We start from the raw sequence: 25254 nt of genomic DNA on the forward strand, positions 1-25254 counted from the left end.
CGAGGGTTAATGTGACAGAGGAGGATGCTAGGGATAGAGTGAAGTGGAGGCAGATGATCTACTGTGGTGACCCCTAAAGGGAGCAGCCGACAACACAACAGTCTGTAAACGAATCTCAGTCAGTTGAACCATTTGTTATATCTGATTCCCCTGCTATCTCTCTCAACTTTTCTTATGAATAAAGGCTCAAACAAATACACAAAGTTTCTCGGTAAGTCTATATCTGTGGCACACACACACACACACACATACACAGAGGAACTTTGTTTAGCAGTGTTTAGTTATCATATAGACTATCACATTATCACTTTACAAGTGATAATCAGAAAACTATGCAACAAACAGACTTATCTGCAAAACATTTAGTGCACAAATTCAATTTAGAAACTTTTGCAAACTCAGTACATGAAGTGGAGGAAGTAGAGACTATAAGACATTCAAAAAGATTCAAAAATACATTCTGGAAAAACTTTTTAGGTCAAGCAAGTTTTATGATGGGCCATTGAGATGATACAGTGATGGCTATCTGGGAGGAGGAGCAGAAAGAGCTGATTTAGCCATTTGGACCTAAAGTTAAATTCTTCTTTTAAACAAGCTGCGTTTGATGTGGTTAAAATAAAGATTGAACAGAAAGTGTGAGCAGTCCAAAATATAGAAATGAAAGTTAAAAGAAATGAAATGCTCTGTCAAGTCATGCAATTTGCAGCGGGAATGCGCAAATTTGTTTTGGCTCCTTGTGACAACGTGTTAGCTTGCAGGGAATCATTTTCTCATTAAATGTATCCTTACTGTCCCTTTCCATTATTTTGGCAATTTAACATCCCAAGAAATACATGTTCCCCGACAGCTTGACATTTTGTGTCGATGCAGTTTATGCCGCTGAAGCATGCAGTGGAGTACCATCTATTTTAGATGATTGTTATTATCGAGCCATTTTTTGCTGACTCTTGAATTTTCCTCTCTTCCGTGGCGACGGGCCAGCTCCCTGAAGCAAAAATCTATGCATTTGGATATTTACTTTGAAAACCGACCCTTTTTCGCTCATGGTGTGCACGCCAAAAGATTGGGCTTCATTTCATCCATGCACGGCAGAAGGTTGAAATTATAGCATTCCCTCTGCTGATGAGGAACAAACTAAGTGGCAGGAAAGAAAATCTATATATGCATGCACATTATTAGGCTTGCATGGATGGGTGTGTGTGTGTGTGTGTGCGCAAAGTACTTGCAGAGAAAGTAGGAATCTGCTTGAAATCTCTGTTATTATCATTAACATATACATTGACACATCTTATTCCTCCTCTTCCCTCGATCTCGCGCTCTCGTTCTTTCCTTGCTTCGTTATAAAGCTCTGTTTGGTTCTTGTTTAAAATGTAATCCAAAAAAACGCATTGGTCAAAACAGATGGAGCGAAAAATGTATTTCTATCCAACCTCCAAGCTGTTAAGTGGAAGTACCTTTTCCTTCTTCTACCACTAAGTCAGCACTGTATTAAAATCACCCTATCTGGGCATATCTGAGACTATAGGCCTGTCTGTGCATGTACCGGCATGCTTATTTCCCTTTTTCAAATATTGTCTTTCTACAAATGCAAATTGTGTCCCACTGTGATATTGAGAAACTTGTCATTTCTACAAAATTTAAAAGGAGGACAATTCAGGGGCTGGGCATCTTGAAAATTCATAAGGGATCAAACTTTGAAGAGAACTATGTTTGGCTTCACCCTAAAGCAGATTTGCAAAGTTGAATCAGGTTAAAAGGATCTGTGTGCATGAGAGTGGAGAGGAGCTAAAGTGGAGAGAAGCCAGCGATGACAGGGAGCTTTGTCTTTGTGTTTGTTAGTGGCATTTCCTCTATGTCCCGCTCTGTTCTGAGATATCAGCCAGCACAGGGTCAGAGCACACCAGCTTTTCATTGCCTCCGCAAAAAAGATTTCCCAAATCCCTGAAATGAACACTTGTGCCGGGGGATGAATGCCGCAGACGAGTCTAGAGTCACAAACACACAACACAATACACTGCCAGAGTGTGGTGTAAACACTTTGCAGACAGGACAAATTCACTCCTTTGTTGAGGTGGCGCAGCTCGACACAAATCAGAAATTATTTTTTCTCTTAACTACACCCCGGGAGCTCCGCAGTGTGATTTTGTGAGCTGCTCATGCTGACAAAGATTCCTGTGTCCAAAAATGGACTGAAATGTGAAGTGATAGCCAATCTGTAAAGAAAAATGCCAGCAGTGTCTATTGTTAGTTTTGCTTCATTACCCGCAGTTTGATTCATCTTTAACTATCTGAGCTGTTGGGTGGCTACTGCTGTGTTTGAGAAAATGGCTGGGAGGAAAAAAAACAAACAAACAAACAAAGCAAAATAATAAGATTTTTACCAACAGTGTCATGAAAGAAAATTAAATGAATGAGGAGAGAAGAAATATTTCCCAAAGCTTTCTTTTTTTGTTGTTGTTTATTCACATAATGTGGACTTAAATTGCTTGTAGGTCTGATAGTTGTGCTGACTGCTTTCATGTTAAGTACCCATCAGTGTCTGTCCACTGATGAACCACATGCTGCGCAGATGTTGACTCTGTGTTGCCTTTGTCTTCTTCATCTTTGTGTCTATTTTTTAAAAAGAAAGATCAAAAAGAAGGTTTTTATTAGCCACCTAGCTCCTACTCGAAACTATCTAAAAATCAGTGTCTTTGCACTTCAAAAAACAAAAACAAAACAAATACTCACTACTTCTGACTGTGTAATCCTTTTAAATGTAACATTTCCTCATTTCTGTTCCTCTTAGGGGAGATTTGTGCCTTTAAGATCAATGGCGATGATGCTCCATTTGAGGCCGTGGTGTTGAATCGCACATCAGGAGAAGGAGTGCTGAGAGCCAGTAGCCCTGTGGACTGTGAGAGCCAGAAAGAGTACACCTTTATTATCCAGGCCTATGACTGTGGGGCCGGCCCAAGTGGTGCAAACTGGAAGAAATCCCACAAGTAAGACAAGCTGCGACTGTTCATGTGTCTGCATTCGATTTAGCTTTAATCAATAAAACGTCATTATGTTAAAGATTCTTTTTTATAGTGCGCCAAACATTTCAGGAAGTGTCTTGTTTATTTGTGCTTTTGTGAAATTCTGTATATTTTCTGAAAACTCTCTTATGAAAATGTAGTATTAAAACTGTCACATACGGCGCTGCCTGTTATTATTTATCTCAGTGTGACTCATTTGTGTAGCTGCAGCTATAGCTGATTTATAGGGGGTGGACAAAACAACGTCTTACAAATAATAGACTTCATCTTCAAAATATACATGTCAGAGTTACAAAGGCAGCTGCTCAAGTGAGTCACATTAACTTCTGGGAAGCAAACACAACAAAACAATGCCAGTGTTTAAAAAACAGAAAAACATCTCCAGCAAAGTCGTTGTCATAAATGCAAACTGTGCAAATGTTTTGAGCCACCCCTGATTTCTTTATATTTCTTAGGTGGTAACAATAATAATAATAACTAGAAAGCGAAAATTTCTGAAGAAATTTTAAGTGTGCCTATGCCGCCGCTAATCAGTATAGTTTGCCATTCAAACAGCTACAGAGAGCAAAACTCAGCAGAGCAGCCATTCTCCACCATTAACTATGGTAAAACCAAACACCGCTCGCGCCTCACAGATGACAGCTTACAGTTTTGTGTAAAGATGAGGTGACTTCGTACAGCCCCAATTTGTAGACGCTGTGCGCAGAGGTTCATAAGCAGACCCGACAATGTTTGCATGAACACACTTTGAAGCATTACGTTATGGACCACTTTTCACACATAGTTGCTGTACCCACACAGCCGGCTGTAGCTTTTCATCTCACAGCCCGACACATACAAAAAAAAAAAAAAAAAGCAGAGAGAGCACAGACTTTACACCTGAGAGGCGTGATTGCAGATATCGCTGAGGTGGGTCCACCTCCCCTGCAGCGGCACTGCAGACCACGCCCTGCCACACACATCAAACACGTAAAATAAATATTTATGCACTTTTCATTCACTTTTTGTTTTTTGTTATTTTTACAGTGTTCTGAATGATTAACAATGGTCTACAGCCAATCTTGTGTATTATTATACAAACTTTGGTTGTAAGATTCAGATAACTATTTAATAAAAGCTAAATATTTTATATGAGAGTAAGAAAGAAAAGTATATCTTTGTCTCATACTCTCATCAGACAATACATGAACCTCTCAAACAAAATATTTGCTCGGCTTAAATGACAAACCGCTATTTTACACAGTGGAACACTTATTTTTAAACAAAACCAATGCAGTTCGCCACTGACAGTGCTTACCTTTGCACATCACAGTAAACACTGAACCAAGATGGCGCCCACGCGAACGAGAAATCTGAACTACGGTGTCCTGCAGAGGACAAATGGTCAAAATTGCTAAAATTTACAACATATATGCAGCTCAACAGCGACACCTTGTGACTTATTCCAGTCACTACCTTAAATATACATAACGTCTTACCTGACATTCAGTTCACCGGACACTCATACCGAATCACCAGCCCATATAAATGAAAAATAAGTCCAGCAGTCAACCAAGAGTCATCACGAAAGACTAGGGGTGACAGGAGAGCGTGAGCGGGCCTGGGTGTCAGCCAGCCCAGCCTGGGTGTCAGCCAGCCCGACCTGGGTGGCAGCCAAGCCGCGCTAGCCAGCTAGCTGCCATGCGGCGGTGAAACGAGAGCGTGAGCCGGCCTGGGTATCAGTCAGCCCGGCCTGGGTGTCAGTCAAGCCGCCCTAGCCAGCTAGCCGACTAGCTGCCATGCGGCGCTAGCAGTAACATCGTGAGAGATATGGGACTTCTTGATAAAATATGGGACTTCTTGATAAAACGAGCAGATATTTGAAGTTTACACCCCTACATTATCGCCTGAAAATAGGGGAGGCTGTCATAAAGTTCAACATCAGTAACTTAGCGCGCACAGCTGTATAGAAACTCCGTGGTGCTAGCTAGCACGCAGTACAGTTATTGTAACTGTCAGCACAACGAAAATAAACTACACCTAAACTCGGTTTATATCTGACCCAAATAGAGTGCAGTTAATAACGTCTTACCTGAAATTCAGTTCACCAGCCGCCTGCTTCTCCTGCATTGGGTTCCCCTTATCCACGATTGAGCTCCGCGTTAGCCACCACCGGTCGATCGGTGGCCGCCTCGCATGTTTCTTTCCCCGCATACGAGGGGAAGAGACATATACCGGTGGCTAACGCGGAGCTAGCTAGCCACCGGTATATGAACAACTCAGTTATTTTTTCCACATCGACCAGCATCATCGGCCCATATAAACGAAAAATAAGTCCAGCTAATACAAAGACTGTTTGCGGAGCGATCGGGGGTGAAAGGAGTTAGAGACGCCTCACTGAAAGCCAAGCCTGGGTGCTTTTGAGCGAAGCGGCGCTAGCTAGCCGAGCTAGCTAGCCGGCTAGCCGGCCGGCCGAACTAGCTAGCCGGCTAGCAGCAACATCGTGAGAAATCTGTTGCTAATATGGGATGTTTTGACAAAACGAGCAGATATTTGACGTTTACACACCTACATTCTCACCTGAAAACCGGTCGATCGGCGGCCGCCTCGCATGTTTCTTTCCCCACATATGAGGGGAAAGAGACACATACCGGTGGCTAGCTAGCTCCGCGTTAGCCACCACCAAACAACTCAGTTAGTTTTTCCTCATCGACCAGCATCATCGGCCCATATAAACGAAAAATAAGTCCAGCTAAGACAAAGACTGTTTGCGGAGCTATCGGGGATGAAAGGAGTTAGAGACGCCTCACTGAAAGCCAAGCCTGGGTGCTTTTGAGTGAAGCGGCGCAACATCGTGAAAAATCTGTTGCCAATATGGGATGTTTTGACAAAACGAGCAGATATTTGACGTTTACACACCCACATTCTCACCTGAAAATATCTTAAAAGTTTACTTTGTGACCTAGAAACACAAATAAGAGGAATATATTAAACCAAGTGGCAGCCGCCATTGTTTGACTGGTAGAGGCGTGCTTTGAATTGTGGGATATGCAGTTTTCCACCAAGCATATGCCCTTGCCGTTACCGTAACTATTCAATGCTTCGTGCAACCTTAAGAATTCCAATGGTTCCTGAAAGCACCGACGCTGTGCGCGCCGTTGATATTGTCGTCATTATGGTAATCCAAATACGGGGACATACCACTAGAGTGAGCCAACACACCACAAATTAAGTGAGTGAGCAAACACACCACAAAGTAAGTTAAGTTTCACTTTCGTTCGTTCCCATTCATTCCAATGGGCAAAAACTTGCATTAAAATATTCATATTTAAAAAACTATAGAAGTAATAAACACCAAAAGGCATAGCAACTCATTCCTGATCCAGCCGCACAAAATGATATAACATATATGAAGCTTGTGTCAAAACTGTGGGATGAGTTACGGTCCAAAATTTCAGGCGGAAAAAGAATAATAATAATAACTAGAAAAATTTGCATTTCCTGCGAAAATGCAGTGTGGATGCTTAAAGCTGAAGCTGTATGCAAAAAGTAGCTGAAAAAGCTGAAAAGTTGCAGAAATTGTAAAAACTTTGCAGAAGCAAAGGAACTTTGCTAAAATGGAATAACTTAGCAGAACTGCAATATCTTAGAGGAAACATAATACTTGGCAGAAATACAATAGCATAGCAGAACTTAGCAGAAATATTGTAACTTACCAGAAACATAACTTCTCAAAAATACAAGAATTTAGGAGAAATAGTATAAGATAACAGAAAGAATATATTTAGACAAAAATACTTAAGCATTACAGAAACACTATGATTTAGAAAAATAGTACAACAGAGCAGAAATACTGTGATTTACCAGAGACACTGTGATGAACTATGAATATTGTAATTTTAAATCAATACTATGTTTTAGCACAAATACTATAATTTGACAGAAATACTATGATACAGCACAAATACTCTGGTTTAGCACAAATATTATAACATAGCAGAAATACAATTATATAGCAGAAATGCTATATTTAGAAAGAAAAATATAATATAGTAGTACTTAAACATTACAGAAACACTATGATTTAGAAAAATAGTACAACAGTGCAGAAATATTGTGATTTACCAGAGACACTGTGATGAACTATGAATATTGTAATTTTAAATTGAGACTATGTTTTAGCACAAATATTATAATTTGGCAGAAATACTATAATTTAGCAGAAATACTATATTAACCACAAATCCTATAAAAAGCAGAAATGGTATGATTAAGCACAAATACTACATTTAGTAGAAATACTTTGTTTTAGCACAAATCCCATAAAAAGCAGAAATACTGTACTATGATTTAGTAGAAAAACTATAATTAATCAGAAATACTAAATTTAGCAGAAATACTATATTAAGCACAAATACTATGAAAAGCAGAAATAGTATGATTAAGCATAAATACTACATTTAGCAGAAATACTATATTAAGCACAAATCCTATAAAAGCAGAAATAGTATATGAAGCACAAATCTTATAAAATAGCAGAAATAGTATGATTTAGCACAATAGTAATAAGTTAAACAGAAAAATTGGAAAAGCAAAATGGACAGCTGAAAAAATGCTGAACATGCTGAGGGTCCCTCAAATATACTTGTTAAATGACAAAAATCTGCAAAAAAATTTATTACAGCCACACAATCACAAATATGTACACATGAGGAAACACACATGCACAGAGAGACCCACACACAAGATCCAATTCAGTCAACCAGTCTAAATATATTGAATTTAAATCTTAGAATGAGATCATCCCATTAAAAGCCTCTCTCTCTCTCTCTCTCTCTCTCTCTGTCACACACACACACACACACACACACACACACACACACACACACACACACACACACACACAGGGAGAGAGAAGTAAGTTTCTAGGTCAGCCTGGGAGCTGGTGAATTTGAATCCACCAATCAGAGAGGCTGTGCACTTTTCCCCACCAAAACAGGTGCATCTGTTTACACACGCAGCAGCACAGAGAGACACAGGATTTTTGCAGTCTATTTCTCATAGTGACGACTCCCCTCAAACAAATGACCGTAATTTCCTAACCGTAGGGGCTAGAACGGTCATTCTTACACCGTTTTGTTCAGAAGAGATGGGGGGATCTTCAAGTGTTGACAATTTAATATTAAAATATGAATTTTTAGAGATATATGACATGGATGACTTGTTGACTTAGAAGCCACGAATTCCCCAATATGCAAATTTGAATGCCTGAGACCACATATGTGATTGGCTGGCTGGGAAGCCGTGCAGGCCCTGATTTGTGGATTTGAATTCCTCAGCCCTCAGATATGATTGGCTGGCTTAGAAGCCACGAAGGCCCCAATATGCAAATTTGAATGCCTCAGGACACTTATTTGATTGGCTGGGAAACTGTGCAGGCCCTGATTTGAAAATTTGAATGTCTCAGTCCTCACAGAGGATTGGCTGCCTGGGGACCTGGCAGAAATATATAGAAATACTATTATTAAGCATAAATACTACATTTAGTAGAAATACTATGTTTTAGCACAAATATTATAAAAAGAAGAAAAATTATAATTTAGCAGAAATACTATGTTAAGCACAAATCCTATAAAAAGCAGAAATACTATAATTTAGAACAAATAGTATAAAAAGCAGAAATACTATAATTTAGCAGAAATACTATGTTAGGCACAAATCCTATAAAAAGCAGAAATACTATAATTTAGCAGAAATACTATATTAGGCATAAATCCTATGAAAAGCAGAAATAGTATGATTTAGCAGAAATACTGTATTTAGCACAAGTACCGAAAAGTACCAGAAATACTATGATTTAGCAGAATAGTAATAACTTATTGAAACACAAATGCACAGAGGGACACACAAACACAGGCTCTAATCCAGTCAACCAGTCTAACTATGTTCAATTTAAATCCTACAATGACATGCTGTCAAATAAGGGCAGGGTCCTCTCTCTCCCACTAAACACACACACACACACACACACACACACACACACACACACACACACACAGAGGGAGAGAGCTGCCGAATTTAAATCCACCAATCAGAGTGGCTGTTTACGTTTTCCCGCCAAAACAGGTGCATCTTTTTACACACGCAGCAGCACAGAGAGGCACAGGATTATTGCAGCCTATTTCTCATAGTGAGGACTCCCCTCAAACAAATGACCATAATTTCCTAACCGTAGGGGCTAGAGCGGTCATTCTTACACTGTTTTGTTCAGAAGAGATGGGGGAATCTTCCAGTGTTAACAATTTATCATTAAAATGTGAATTTTTAGAGATATATGACATGGATGACTTGTTGACTTAGAAGCCACGAATTCCCCAATATGCAAATATGAATGCCTGAGACCACATATATGATTGGCTGGCTGGGAAGCCGTGCAGGCCCTGATTTGTGGATTTGAATTCCTCAGCCCTCAGATATGATTGGCTGGCTTAGAAGCCATGAAGGCCCCAATATGCAAATTTGAATGCCTCAGGACACATATATGATTGGCTGGGAAGCCGTGCAGGCCCTGATTTGAAAATTTGAATTTCTCAGTCCTCACAGAGGATTGGCTGCCTGGGGACCTGGCAGAAATATATAGAAATACTATGATTAAGCATAAATACTACATTTAGTAGAAATACTATGTTTTAGCACAAATACTATAAAAAGCAGAAATACTATAATTTAGCAGAAATACTATATTAAGCACAAATCCTATAAAAAGCAGAAATACTATATTAGGCACAAATCCCATAAAAAGCAGAAATAGTATGATTAAGCATAAATACTACATTTAGTAGAAATACTATGTTTTAGCACAAATAGTATAAAAAGCAGAAATATTGTAATTTAGCAGAAATACTATATTAGGCACAAATCTTATAAAATAGCAGAAATAGTATTATTTAGCACAATAGTAATAAGTTAAACAGAAAAATTGGAAAAGCAAAATGGACAGCTGAAAAAATGCTGAACATGCTGAGGGTCCCTCAAATATACTTGTTAAATGAAAAAATCAGCAAAAAAATGCACAGGGAGAGAGAAGTAAGTTTCTAGGTCAGCCTGGGAGCTGCTGAATTTGAATCCACCAATCAGAGAGTCTGTGTACTTTTTCCCGCCAAAACATGTGCCTCTTTTTACACACGCAGCACAGAGAGGCACAGGATTATTGCAGCCTATTTCTCATAGTGAGGACTCCCCTCAAACAAATGACCATAATTTCCAAACCGTAGGGGCTAGAGCGGTCATTCTTACACCGTTTTGTTCAGAAGAGATGGGGGAATCTTCCAGTGTTTACAATTTATCATTAAAATATGAATTATTAAAGATATTTGACTTCTAATGCACCATAACTGAGTAGAGCGAAGCAAAAACTGCCTTGACTTGCCCTCAAACAACGCTTTGTGACTTGAAATCTATTTGGAGTATCGATATCATTCTTTCACCGTAAGAGACAGCAGGCTTTGGTGAACAATCATGGAAATTTTCAGGTCTCTGTGGAAATCCAACAAAAAGTTATGACGAGAGAAAAAAGTGGTTCATTTCCACAGTTTGAAATCTGAAGAAATCTGAGCGAAGGACGAATTTCCTACCCTCAAACAAGTCCAACTCATTTCAGAACGGTAATAGGTGAGAAAGAAATTCTTGAATTGTGAGCGTCACGAGTGTCTGAAGATATACCGGGACAAGCCTCATGTCTTAACTTTGCTTCGTTAAGGAGATATGACGATTCGAATATGCCTCTCATTACAGAAATCCAGCGATGATTTTGAACAAGCTCTCCATTGACTTTCTATGCAGAGTTTTGAGACCTTGTGTTGGTCTGAGGAGATTTGCCAAAATTCTATAAATCCCACAACAATGATGGTGACATTTTCTGAAAGCCAGCAAAAATACCTACGTTTTGATGTATAATTTGTGGAAGTTGAGTGAAAATTGAGCAAGTAGCAAACAGTTGTTCGGACATGAAGAGAAGGCTGCAAAAGCTTCAGTGTCACACTGGAAGCCAAGAGCATAGCAACCATAACAACGCATGTATTTTGTGAAAAATCACAATTTTGCAACTCAAAACTTTAAGAGGCATAAAAGTAAAACGGTAAAATATTTGAAAAAGCTGAAACATACATGAATAGCCCAATAATTTGTGAACATTTTAAAGTTTGAATGGTTGTTCTAGGTGAAAATTTGAGGAAGTAGTTAAGTTTCAAAAACAAGCAAAATTTAGCAGAATTGCTGAAGTTTCCCATTAATTTCAATGGGACAAATTAAAGGAAAAAAGTGGAATATTTTAAAAAGTATAATAGTTAAAAATACCAAAAGATATAGCCGGCATTAGCAAAAATAGCAGAATAGTTTAAAATTTGAATGGTGAAAATCGGCTGAAAATTGTGGAAGTAGTTAAGTGCCAAAAAGTGTACGGAAGCAACTAGAACTAGAAAAATTTGCATTTCCTGCGAAAATGCAGTGTGGATGCTTAAAGCTGAAGCTGTATGCAAAAAGTAGCTGAAAAAGCTGAAAAGTTGCAGAAATTGTAAAAACTTTGCAGAAGCAAAAGAAGTTTGCTAAAATGGAATAACTTAGCAGAACTGCAATATCTTAGAGGAAACATAATACTTGGCAGAAATACAATAGCATAGCAGAATTTAGCAGAAATATTGTAACTTACCAGAAACATGATAACTTCTCAAAAATACAAGAATTTAGGAAAAATAGTATAAGATAACAGAAAGAATATATTTAGCCAAAAATACTTAAACATTACAGAAACACTATGATTTAGAAAAATAGTACAACAGAGCAGAAATATTGTGATTTACCAGAGACACTGTGATGAACTATGAATATTGTAATTTTAAATTGAGACTATGTTTTAGCACAAATATTATAATTTGGCAGAAATACTATAATTTAGCAGAAATACTATATTAAGCACAAATCCTATAAAAAGCAGAAATGGTATGATTAAGCACAAATACTACATTTAGTAGAAATACTTTGTTTTAGCACAAATCCCATAAAAAGCAGAAATACTGTACTATGATTCAGTAGAAAAACTATAATTAATCAGAAATACTAAATTTAGCAGAAATACTATATTAAGCACAAATACTATGAAAAGCAGAAATAGTATGATTAAGCATAAATACTACATTTAGCAGAAATACTATATTAAGCACAAATCCTATAAAAGCAGAAATAGTATATTAAGCACAAATCTTATAAAATAGCAGAAATAGTATGATTTAGCACAATAGTAATAAGTTAAACAGAAAAATTGGAAAAGCAAAATGGACAGCTGAAAAAATGCTGAACATGCTGAGGGTCCCTCAAATATACTTGTTAAATGACAAAAATCTGCAAAAAAATTTATTACAGCCACACAATCACAAATATGTACACATGAGGAAACACACATGCACAGAGAGACCCACACACAAGATCCAATTCAGTCAACCAGTCTAAATATATTGAATTTAAATCTTAGAATGAGATCATCCCATTAAAAGCCTTTCTCTCTCTCTCTCTCTCTCTCTCTCTCTCTCTCTCTGTCACACACACACACACACACACACACACAGACACACACACACACACACACACACACACACACACACACACACACACACACACACACACACACAGGGAGAGAGAAGTAAGTTTCTAGGTCAGCCTGGGAGCTGGTGAATTTGAATCCACCAATCAGAGAGGCTGTGCACTTTTCCCCACCAAAACAGGTGCATCTGTTTACACACGCAGCAGCACAGAGAGACACAGGATTTTTGCAGTCTATTTCTCATAGTGACGACTCCCCTCAAACAAATGACCGTAATTTCCTAACCGTAGGGGCTAGAACAGTCATTCTTACACCGTTTTGTTCAGAAGAGATGGGGGAATCTTCAAGTGTTGACAATTTAATATTAAAATATGAATTTTTAGAGATATATGACATGGATGACTTGTTGACTTAGAAGCCACGAATTCCCCAATATGCAAATTTGAATGCCTGAGACCACATATGTGATTGGCTGGCTGGGAAGCCGTGCAGGCCCTGATTTGTGGATTTGAATTCCTCAGCCCTCAGATATGATTGGCTGGCTTAGAAGCCACGAAGGCCCCAATATGCAAATTTGAATGCCTCAGGACACTTATTTGATTGGCTGGGAAACTGTGCAGGCCCTGATTTGAAAATTTGAATGTCTCAGTCCTCACAGAGGATTGGCTGCCTGGGGACCTGGCAGAAATATATAGAAATACTATTATTAAGCATAAATACTACATTTAGTAGAAATACTATGTTTTAGCACAAATATTATAAAAAGAAGAAAAACTATAATTTAGCAGAAATACTATATTAAGCACAAATCCTATGAAAAGCAGAAATAGTATGATTTAGCAGAAATACTGTATTTAGCACAAGTACCGAAAAGTACCAGAAATACTATGATTTAGCAGAATAGTAATAACTTATTGAAACACAAATGCACAGAGGGACACACAAACACAGGCTCTAATCCAGTCAACCAGTCTAACTATGTTCAATTTAAATCCTACAATGACATGCTGTCAAATAAGGGCAGGGTCCTCTCTCTCCCACTAAACACACACACACACACACACACACACACACACACACACACACACACACACACACACACACACAGGGAGAGAGGACTAAGTTTCTAGGTCAGCCTGGGAGCTGCTGAATTTGAATCCACCAATCAGAGAGGCTGTTTACGTTTTCCCGCCAAAACAGGTGCATCTTTTTACACACGCAGCACAGAGACATAGACCTGCTTCTTTCAGTTTATTTCACATAGTGAGGATTCCCCTCAAACAAATGACCATAATTTCCTAACCATAGGGGCTAGAGCGGTCATTCTTACACCGTTTTGTTCAGAAGAGATGGGGGAATCTTCCAGTGTTGACAATTTATCATTAAAATATGAATTTTTAGAGATATATGACATGGATGACTTGTTGACTTAGAAGCCACGAATTCCCCAATATGCAAATTTGAATACCTGGAGCCCACATACATGATTGGCTGGCTGGGAAGCTGTGCAGGCCCTGATTTGCGGATTTGAATTCCTCAGCCCTCAGATATGATTGGCTGGCTTAGAAGCCACGAAGGCCCCAATATGCAAATTTGAATGCCTCAGGACACATATATGATTGGCTGGGAAGCCGTGCAGGCCCTGATTTGAAAATTTGAATTTCTCAGTCCTCACAGAGGATTGGCTGCCTGGGGACCTGGCAGAAATATATAGAAATACTATGATTAAGCATAAATACTACATTTAGTAGAAATACTATGTTTTAGCACAAATACTATAAAAAGCAGAAATACTATAATTTAGCAGAAATACTATATTAAGCACAAATCCTATAAAAAGCAGAAATAGGATGATTAAGCATAAACACTACATTTAGTAGAAATACTATGTTTGAGCAAAAATCCTATAAAAAGCAGAAATACTATATTAGGCACAAATCCCATAAAAAGCAGAAATAGTATGATTAAGCATAAATACTACATTTAGTAGAAATACTATGTTTTAGCACAAATAGTATAAAAAGCAGAAATATTGTAATTTAGCAGAAATACTATATTAGGCACAAATCTTATAAAATAGCAGAAATAGTATTATTTAGCACAATAGTAATAAGTTAAACAGAAAAATTGGAAAAGCAAAATGGACAGCTGAAAAAATGCTGAACATGCTGAGGGTCCCTCAAATATACTTGTTAAATGAAAAAATCAGCAAAAAAATGCACAGGGAGAGAGAAGTAAGTTTCTAGGTCAGCCTGGGAGCTGCTGAATTTGAATCCACCAATCAGAGAGCCTGTGTACTTTTTCCCGCCAAAACATGTGCCTCTTTTTACACACGCAGCACAGAGAGGCACAGGATTATTGCAGCCTATTTCTCATAGTGAGGACTCCCCTCAAACAAATGAAAATAATTTCCTAACCGTAGGGGCTAGAGCGGTCATTCTTACACCGTTTTGTTCAGAAGAGATGGGGGAATCTTCCAGTGTTTACAATTTATCATTAAAATATGAATTATTAAAGATATTTGACTTCTAATGCACCATAACTGAGTAGAGCGAAGCAAAAACTGCCTTGACTTGCCCTCAAACAATGCTTTCTAACTCTAAATCTATTTGGAGTATCGATATCATTCTTTCACCGTAAGAGACAGCAGGCTTTGGTGAACAATCATGGAAATTTTCAGGTCTCTGTGGAAATCCAACAAAAAGTTATGACGAGAGAAAAAAGTGGTTCATTTCCACAGTTTGAAATCTGAAGAAATCTGAGCGAAGGACAAATTTCCTACCCTCAAACAAGTCCAACTCATTTCAGAACGGTAATAGGTGAGAAAATAATTCTTGAATTGTGAGCGTCACGAGTGTCTGAAGATATACCGGGACAAGCCTCATGTCTTAACTTTGCTTCGTTAAGGAGATATGACGATTCGAATATGCCTCTCATTACAGAAATGCAGCGGTGATTTTGAACAAACTGTCCATTGACTTTATATGGAGAGTTTTCTGACCTTGTGTTAGTCTGAGGAGATTTGCCAAAATTCTATAAATCCCACAACAATGATGGTGACATTTTCTGAAAGCCAGCAAAAATACCTACGTTTTGATGTATAATTTGTGGAAGTTGAGTGAAAATTGAGCAAGTAGCAGGAAGTTGTTCGGACATGAAGTGAAAATTGCAAAACCTTCAGTGGCACACTGGAAGCCAAGAGCATAGCAACCATAACAACACATGTATTTTGTGAAAAATCACAATTTTGCAACTGAAAACTTTAAGAGGCATAAAAGTAAAACAGTAAAAGATTTGAAAAAGCTGAATCATGCCTGAATAGCCCAATAATTTGTGAACATTTTAAAATTTGAATGGTTGTTCTAGGTGAAAGTATGAGGAAGTAGTTAAGTTTCAAAAACAAGCAAATTTTAGCAGAATTGCTGAAGTTTCCCATTCATTTCAATGGGACAAATTAAAGGAAAAAAGCTTAATATTTTAAAAAGTATAATAGCAAAAAATAGCAAAAGTCATAGCCGGAAAGAGCAAAAATAGCAGAATAGTTTAAAATTTGAACGGTGAAAATCGGCTGAAAATTGTGGAAGTAGTTCTACGGCGAAAAGTGTACGGAAGCAACTTGAAGAATAACTAGAAAAATTTGCATTTCCTGCGAAAATGCAGTGTGGATGCTTTAAAGCTGAAGCTGTATGCAAAAAGTAGCTGAAAAAGCTGAAAAGTTGCAGAAATTGTAAAAACTTTGCAGAAGCAAAAGAAGTTTGCTAAAATGGAATAACTTAGCAGAACTGCAATATCTTAGAGGAAACATAATACTTGGCAGAGATACAATAGCATAGCAGAATTTAGCAGAAATATTGTAACTTACCAGAAACATGATAACTTCTCAAAAATACAAGAATTTAGGAGAAATAGTATAAGATAACAGAAAGAATATATTTAGCCAAACATACTTAAACATTACAGAAACACTATGATTTAGAAAAATAGTACAACAGAGCAGAAATATTGTGATTTACCAGAGACACTGTGATGAACTATGAATATTGTAATTTTAAATTAAGACTATGTTTTAGCACAAATATTATAATTTGGCAGAAATACTATAATTTAGCAGAAATACTATATTAAGCACAAATCCTATAAAAAGCAGAAATGGTATGATTAAGCATAAATACTACATTTAGTAGAAATACTTTGTTTTAGCACAAATCCCATAAAAAGCAGAAATACTGTACTATGATTTAGTAGAAAAACTATAATTAATCAGAAATACTAAATTTAGCAGAAATACTATATTAAGCACAAATCCAATGAAAAGCAGAAATAATATGATTAAGCATAAATACTACATTTAGCAGAAATACTATATTAAGCACAAATCTTATAAAAAGCAGAAATACTATATTAAGCACAAATCCTATAAAAGCAGAAATAGTATATTAAGCACAAATCTTATAAAATAGCAGAAACAGTATGATTTAGCACAATAGTAATAACTTAAACAGAAAAACTGGAAAAGCAAAATGGACAGCTGAAAAAATGCTGAACATGCTGAGGGTCCCTCAAATATACTTGTTAAATGAAAAAAATTAGCAAAAAAATCTATAACAGCCACACAATCACAAATATGTACACATAAGAAAACACACATGCACAGAGAGACACACACACAAGATCCAATTCAGTCAACCAGTCTAAATATATTGAATTTGAATCTTAGAATGAGATCATCCCATTAAAAGCCTTTCTCTCTCTCTCTCTCTCTCTCTCTCTCTCTCTCTCTCTCTGTCACACACACACACACACACACACACACACACACACACACACACACACACACACACTCACACTCACATACACACAAGGAGAGAGAAGTGAGTTTCTAGGTCAGCCTGGGAGCTGCTGAATTTGAATCCACCAATCAGAGAGCCTGTGCACTCTTTCCCTCCAAAACAGGTGCATCCTTTTTACACACGCAGCACAGAGAGGCACAGGATTATTGCAGTCTATTTCTCATAATGACGACTCCCCTCAAACAAATGACCATAATTTCCTAACCGTAGGAGCTAGAACGGTCATTCTTACACCGTTTTTTTTTCAGAAGAGATGGGGGAATCTTCAAGTGTTGACAATTTATCATTAAAATATGAATTTTTAGAGATATATGACACGGATGACTTGTTGACTTAGAAGCCACGAATTCCCCAATATGCAAATTTGAATACCTGGAGCCCACATACATGATTGGCTGGCTGGGAAGCTGTGCAGGCCCTGATTTGTGGATTTGAATTCCTCAGCCCTCAGATATGATTGGCTGGCTTAGAAGCCATGAAGTCCCCAATATGCAAATTTGAATGCCTCAGGACACATATATGATTGGCTGGAAAACCGTGCAGGACCTGATTTGAAAATTTGAATGTCTAAGTCCTCACAGAGGATTGGCTGCCTGGGGACTTGGCAGAAATATATAGAAATAGTATGATTAAGCATAAATACTACATTTAGTAGAAATACTATGTTTTAGCACAAATACTATAAAAAGCAGAAATACTATAATTTAGCAGAAATACTATATTAAGCACAAACCCTATAAAAAGCAAAAATAGTATGATTAAGCATAAACACTACATTTAGTAGAAATACTATGTTTGAGCACAAATCCTATAAAAAGCAGAAATACTGTACTATGATTTAGTAGAAAAACTATAATTAATCAGAAATACTATATTTGGCAGAAATACTATATTTTGCACAAATCTTATGAAATAGCAGAAACAGTATGATTTAGCACAATAGTAATAACTTAAACAGAAAAACTGGAAAAGCAAAATGGACAGCTGAAAAAATGCTGAACATGCTGAGGGTCCCTCAAATATACTTGTTAAATGAAAAAAATTAGCAAAAAAATCTATAACAGCCACACAATCACAAATATGTACACATAAGGAAACACACATGCACAGAGAGACACACTACCAAGATCAAATTCAGTCACCCAGTCTAAATATATTAAATTAGAATCTTAGAATGAGATCATCCCATTAAAAGGCTTTCTCTCTCTCTCTCTCTCTCTCTCTCTCTCTCTCTCTCTCTCTCTGCCTGTCACACACACACACACACACACACACACAGACACACAGGGAGAGAGAAGTAAGTTTCTAGGTCAGCCTGGGAGCTGCTGAATTTGAATCCACCAATCAGAGAGCCTGTGTACTTTTTCCCGCCAAAACATGTGCCTCTTTTTACACACGCAGCACAGAGAGGCACAGGATTATTGCAGCCTATTTCTCATAGTGAGGACTCCCCTCAAACAAATGACCATAATTTCCAAACCGTAGGGGCTAGAGCGGTCATTCTTACACCGTTTTGTTCAGAAGAGATGGGGGAATCTTCCAGTGTTTACAATTTATCATTAAAATATGAATTATTAAAGATATTTGACTTGTAATGCACCATAACTGAGTAGAGCGAAGCAAAAACTGCCTTGACTTGCCCTCAAACAACGCTTTCTAACTCGAAATCTGTTTGGAGTATCGATATCATTCTTTCACCGTAAGAGACAGCAGGCTTTGGTGAACAATCATGGAAATTTTCAGGTCTCTGTGGAAATCCAACAAAAAGTTATGACGAGAGAAAAAAGTGGTTCATTTCCACAGTTTGAAATCTGAAGAAATCTGAGCGAAGGACGAATTTCCTACCCTCAAACAAGTCCAACTCATTTCAGAACGGTAATAGGTGAGAAAGAAATTCTTGAATTGTGAGCGTCAGGGGTGTCTGAAGATATTCGGGGACAAGCCTCATGTCTTAACTTTGCTTCGTTAAGGAGATATGACGATTCGAATATGCCTCTCATTACAGAAATCCAGCGGTGATTTTGAACAAGCTCTCCATTCACTTTATATGGAGAGTTTTCTGACCTTGTGTTAGTCTGAGAAGATTTGCAAAAATTCTATAAATCCCACAACAATGATGGTGACATTTTCTGAAAGCCAGCAAAAATACCTACGTTTTGATGTATAATTTGTGGAAGTTGAGTGAAAATTGAGCAAGTAGCAGGAAGTTGTTCGGACATGAAGTGAAAATTGCAAAACCTTCAGTGGCACACTGGAAGCCAAGAGCATAGCAACCATAACAACACATGTATTTTGTGAAAAATCACAATTTTGCAACTCAAAACTTTAAGAGGCATAAAAGTAAAACAGTAAAAGATTTGAAAAAGCTGAATCATACCTGAATAGCCCAATAATTTGTGAACATTTTAAAGTTTGAATGGTTGTTCTAGGTGAAAATATGAGGAAGTAGTTAAGTTTCAAAAACAAGCAAATTTTAGCAGAATTGCTGAAGTTTCCCATTCATTTCAATGGGACAAATTAAAGGAAAAAAGTGGAATATTTTAAAAAGTATAATAGTTAAAAATACCAAAAGTCATAGCCGGCATTAGCAAAAATAGTTGAATAGTTTAAAATTTGAACGGTGAAAATCGGCTGAAAATTGTGGAAGTAGTTCTACGGCGAAAAGTGTACGGAAACACCCGGAATAATAATAATAAAGAATAAAGAGAAACAGGAACTCAATAGTGTGGATGCTTAAAGCATCCACACAACTAGAAAAATTTGCATTTCCTGCGAAAATGCAGTGTGGATGCTTAAAGCTGAAGCTGTATGCAAAAACTAGCTGAAAAAGCTGAAAAGTTGCAGAAATTGTAAAAACTTTGCAGAAGCAAAAGAAGTTTGCTAAAATGGAATAACTTAGCAGAACTGCAATATCTTAGAGGAAACATAATACTTGGCAGAAATACAATAGCATAGCAGAATTTAGCAGAAATATTGTAACTTACCAGAAACATGATAACTTCTCAAAAATACAAGAATTTAGGAGAAATAGTATAAGATAACAGAAAGAATATATTTAGCCAAAAATACTTAAACATTACAGAAACACTATGATTTAGAAAAATAGTACAACAGAGCAGAAATATTGTGATTTACCAGAGACACTGTGATGAACTATGAATATTGTAATTTTAAATTAAGACTATGTTTTAGCACAAATATTATAATTTGGCAGGAATACTATAATTTAGCAGAAATACTATATTAAGCACAAATCCTATAAAAAGCAGAAATGGTATGATTAAGCATAAATACTACATTTAGTAGAAATACTTTGTTTTAGCACAAATCCTATAAAAAGCAGAAATACTGTACTATGATTTAGTAGAAAAACTATAATTAATCAGAAATACTAAATTTAGCAGAAATACTATATTAAGCACAAATCCTATAAAAAGCAGAAATACTGTACTATGATTTAGTAGAAAAACTATAATTAATCAGAAATACTAAATTTAGCAGAAATACTATATTAAGCACAAATCCTATAAAAAGCAGAAATACTGTACTATGATTTAGTAGAAAAACTATAATTAATCAGAAATACTAAATTTAGCAGAAATACTATATTAAGCACAAATACTATGAAAAGCAGAAATAGTATGATTAAGCATAAATACTACATTTAGCAGAAATACTATATTAAGCACAAATCCTATAAAAGCAGAAATAGTATGATTTAGCACAATAGTAATAAGTTAAACAGAAAAATTGGAAAAGCAAAATGGACAGCTGAAAAAATGCTGAACATGCTGAGGGTCCCTCAAATATACTTGTTAAATGACAAAAATCTGCAAAAAAATTTATTACAGCCACACAATCACAAATATGTACACATGAGGAAACACACATGCACAGAGAGACCCACACACAAGATCCAATTCAGTCAACCAGTCTAAATATATTGAATTTAAATCTTAGAATGAGATCATCCCATTAAAAGCCTTCTCTCTCTCTCTCTCTCTCTCTCTCTCTCTCTCTCTCTCTCTCTGTCACACACACACACACACACACACACACACACACACAGGGAGAGAGAAGTAAGTTTCTAGGTCAGCCTGGGAGCTGGTGAATTTGAATCCACCAATCAGAGAGGCTGTGCACTTTTCCCCACCAAAACAGGTGCATCTGTTTACACACGCAGCAGCACAGAGAGACACAGGATTTTTGCAGTCTATTTCTCATAGTGACGACTCCCCTCAAACAAATGACCGTAATTTCCTAACCGTAGGGGCTAGAACGGTCATTCTTACACCGTTTTGTTCAGAAGAGATGGGGGATTCTTCAAGTGTTGACAATTTAATATTAAAATATGAATTTTTAGAGGTATATGACATGGATGACTTGTTGACTTAGAAGCCACGAATTCCCCAATATGCAAATTTGAATGCCTGAGACCACATATGTGATTGGCTGGCTGGGAAGCCGTGCAGGCCCTGATTTGTGGATTTGAATTCCTCAGCCCTCAGATATGATTGGCTGGCTTAGAAGCCACGAAGGCCCCAATATGCAAATTTGAATGCCTCAGGACACTTATTTGATTGGCTGGGAAACTGTGCAGGCCCTGATTTGAAAATTTGAATGTCTCAGTCCTCACAGAGGATTGGCTGCCTGGGGACCTGGCAGAAATATATAGAAATACTATTATTAAGCATAAATACTACATTTAGTAGAAATACTATGTTTTAGCACAAATATTATAAAAAGAAGAAAAACTATAATTTAGCAGAAATACTATATTAAGCACAAATCCTATAAAAAGCAGAAATACTATAATTTAGAACAAATAGTATAAAAAGCAGAAATACTATAATTTAGCAGAAATACTATGTTAGGCACAAATCCTATAAAAAGCAGAAATACTATAATTTAGCAGAAATACTATGTTAGGCACAAATCCTATAAAAAGCAGAAATACTATAATTTAGCAGAAATACTATATTAGGCATAAATCCTATAAAAAGCAGAAATACTATAATTTAGCAGAAATACTATATTAAGCACAAATCCTATAAAAAGCAGAAATACTATAATTTAGAACAAATAGTATAAAAAGCAGAAATACTATAATTTAGCAGAAATACTATGTTAGGCACAAATCCTATAAAAAGCAGAAATACTATAATTTAGCAGAAATACTATATTAGGCATAAATCCTATGAAAAGCAGTAATAGTATGATTTAGCAGAAATACTGTATTTAGCACAAGTACCGAAAAGTACCAGAAATACTATGATTTAGCAGAATAGTAATAACTTATTGAAACACAAATGCACAGAGGGACACACAAACACAGGCTCTAATCCAGTCAACCAGTCTAACTATGTTCAATTTAAATCCTACAATGACATGCTGTCAAATAAGGGCAGGGTCCTCTCTCCCCCACTAAACACACACACACACACACACACACACACACACACACACACACACACACACAGGGAGAGAGGACTAAGTTTCTAGGTCAGCCTGGGAGCTGCTGAATTTGAATCCACCAATCAGAGAGGCTGTTTACGTTTTCCCGCCAAAACAGGTGCATCTTTTTACACACGCAGCACAGAGACATAGACCTGCTTCTTTCAGTTTATTTCACATAGTGAGGATTCCCCTCAAACAAATGACCATAATTTCCTAACCATAGGGGCTAGAGCGGTCATTCTTACACCGTTTTGTTCAGAAGAGATGGGGGAATCTTCAAGTGTTGACAATTTATCATTAAAATATGAATTTTTAGAGATATATGACATGGATGACTTGTTGACTTAGAAGCCACGAATTCCCCAATATGCAAATTTGAATACCTGGAGCCCACATACATGATTGGCTGGCTGGGAAGCTGTGCAGGCCCTGATTTGTGGATTTGAATTCCTCAGCCCTCAGATATGATTGGCTGGCTTAGAAGCCATGAAGGCCCCAATATGCAAATTTGAATGCCTCAGGACACATATATGATTGGCTGGGAAGCCGTGCAGGCCCTGATTTGAAAATTTGAATTTCTCAGTCCTCACAGAGGATTGGCTGCCTGGGGACCTGGCAGAAATATATAGAAATACTATGATTAAGCATAAATACTACATTTAGTAGAAATACTATGTTTTAGCACAAATAGTATAAAAAGCAGAAATACTATAATTTAGCAGAAATACTATATTAAGCACAAATCCTATAAAAAGCAGAAATAGGATGATTAAGCATAAATACTACATTTAGTAGAAATACTATGTTTTAGCACAAATAGTATAAAAAGCAGAAATATTGTAATTTAGCAGAAATACTATATTAGGCACAAATCTTATAAAATAGCAGAAATAGTATTATTTAGCACAATAGTAATAAGTTAAACAGAAAAATTGGAAAAGCAAAATGGACAGCTGAAAAAATGCTGAACATGCTGAGGGTCCCTCAAATATACTTGTTAAATGAAAAAATCAGCAAAAAAATGCACAGGGCGAGAGAAGTAAGTTTCTAGGTCAGCCTGGGAGCTGCTGAATTTGAATCCACCAATCAGAGAGCCTGTGTACTTTTTCCCGCCAAAACATGTGCCTCTTTTTACACACGCAGCACAGAGAGGCACAGGATTATTGCAGCCTATTTCTCATAGTGAGGACTCCCCTCAAACAAATGACCGTAATTTCCTAACCGTAGGGGCTAGAACGGTCATTCTTACACCGTTTTGTTCAGAAGAGATGGGGGATTCTTCAAGTGTTGACAATTTAATATTAAAATATGAATTTTTAGAGGTATATGACATGGATGACTTGTTGACTTAGAAGCCACGAATTCCCCAATATGCAAATTTGAATGCCTGAGACCACATATGTGATTGGCTGGCTGGGAAGCCGTGCAGGCCCTGATTTGTGGATTTGAATTCCTCAGCCCTCAGATATGATTGGCTGGCTTAGAAGCCACGAAGGCCCCAATATGCAAATTTGAATGCCTCAGGACACTTATTTGATTGGCTGGGAAACTGTGCAGGCCCTGATTTGAAAATTTGAATGTCTCAGTCCTCACAGAGGATTGGCTGCCTGGGGACCTGGCAGAAATATATAGAAATACTATTATTAAGCATAAATACTACATTTAGTAGAAATACTATGTTTTAGCACAAATATTATAAAAAGAAGAAAAACTATAATTTAGCAGAAATACTATATTAAGCACAAATCCTATAAAAAGCAGAAATACTATAATTTAGAACAAATAGTATAAAAAGCAGAAATACTATAATTTAGCAGAAATACTATGTTAGGCACAAATCCTATAAAAAGCAGAAATACTATAATTTAGCAGAAATACTATGTTAGGCACAAATCCTATAAAAAGCAGAAATACTATAATTTAGCAGAAATACTATATTAGGCATAAATCCTATAAAAAGCAGAAATACTATAATTTAGCAGAAATACTATATTAAGCACAAATCCTATAAAAAGCAGAAATACTATAATTTAGAACAAATAGTATAAAAAGCAGAAATACTATAATTTAGCAGAAATACTATGTTAGGCACAAATCCTATAAAAAGCAGAAATACTATAATTTAGCAGAAATACTATATTAGGCATAAATCCTATGAAAAGCAGTAATAGTATGATTTAGCAGAAATACTGTATTTAGCACAAGTACCGAAAAGTACCAGAAATACTATGATTTAGCAGAATAGTAATAACTTATTGAAACACAAATGCACAGAGGGACACACAAACACAGGCTCTAATCCAGTCAACCAGTCTAACTATGTTCAATTTAAATCCTACAATGACATGCTGTC

At 36.8% G+C, this 25254-nt stretch overlaps 2 protein-coding genes across 2 annotated transcripts in view; both read left to right on the forward strand.

Annotated features, from left to right (window-relative positions):
• clstn2a (calsyntenin 2a) overlaps window positions 1–25254 on the forward strand; it is a 195724-nt gene that overhangs the window by 107084 nt on the left and 63386 nt on the right. The window contains exon 3 of the mRNA XM_082512396.1: window positions 2789–2984. Coding sequence (XP_082368522.1) covers window positions 2789–2984 — 196 coding nt within the window. The remainder of the gene's footprint in view (window positions 1–2788; window positions 2985–25254) is intronic.
• Window positions 1–25254, forward strand: part of LOC309693307 (GTPase IMAP family member 6) — a 192516-nt gene that overhangs the window by 66563 nt on the left and 100699 nt on the right. The gene's annotated exons all lie outside the window — the stretch shown is intronic.

This window comes from Aulonocara stuartgranti (genome assembly GCF_965226115.1).
Source record: "Aulonocara stuartgranti genome assembly, chromosome: 18".
Taxonomy (NCBI): Eukaryota; Metazoa; Chordata; class Actinopteri; order Cichliformes; family Cichlidae; genus Aulonocara; species Aulonocara stuartgranti.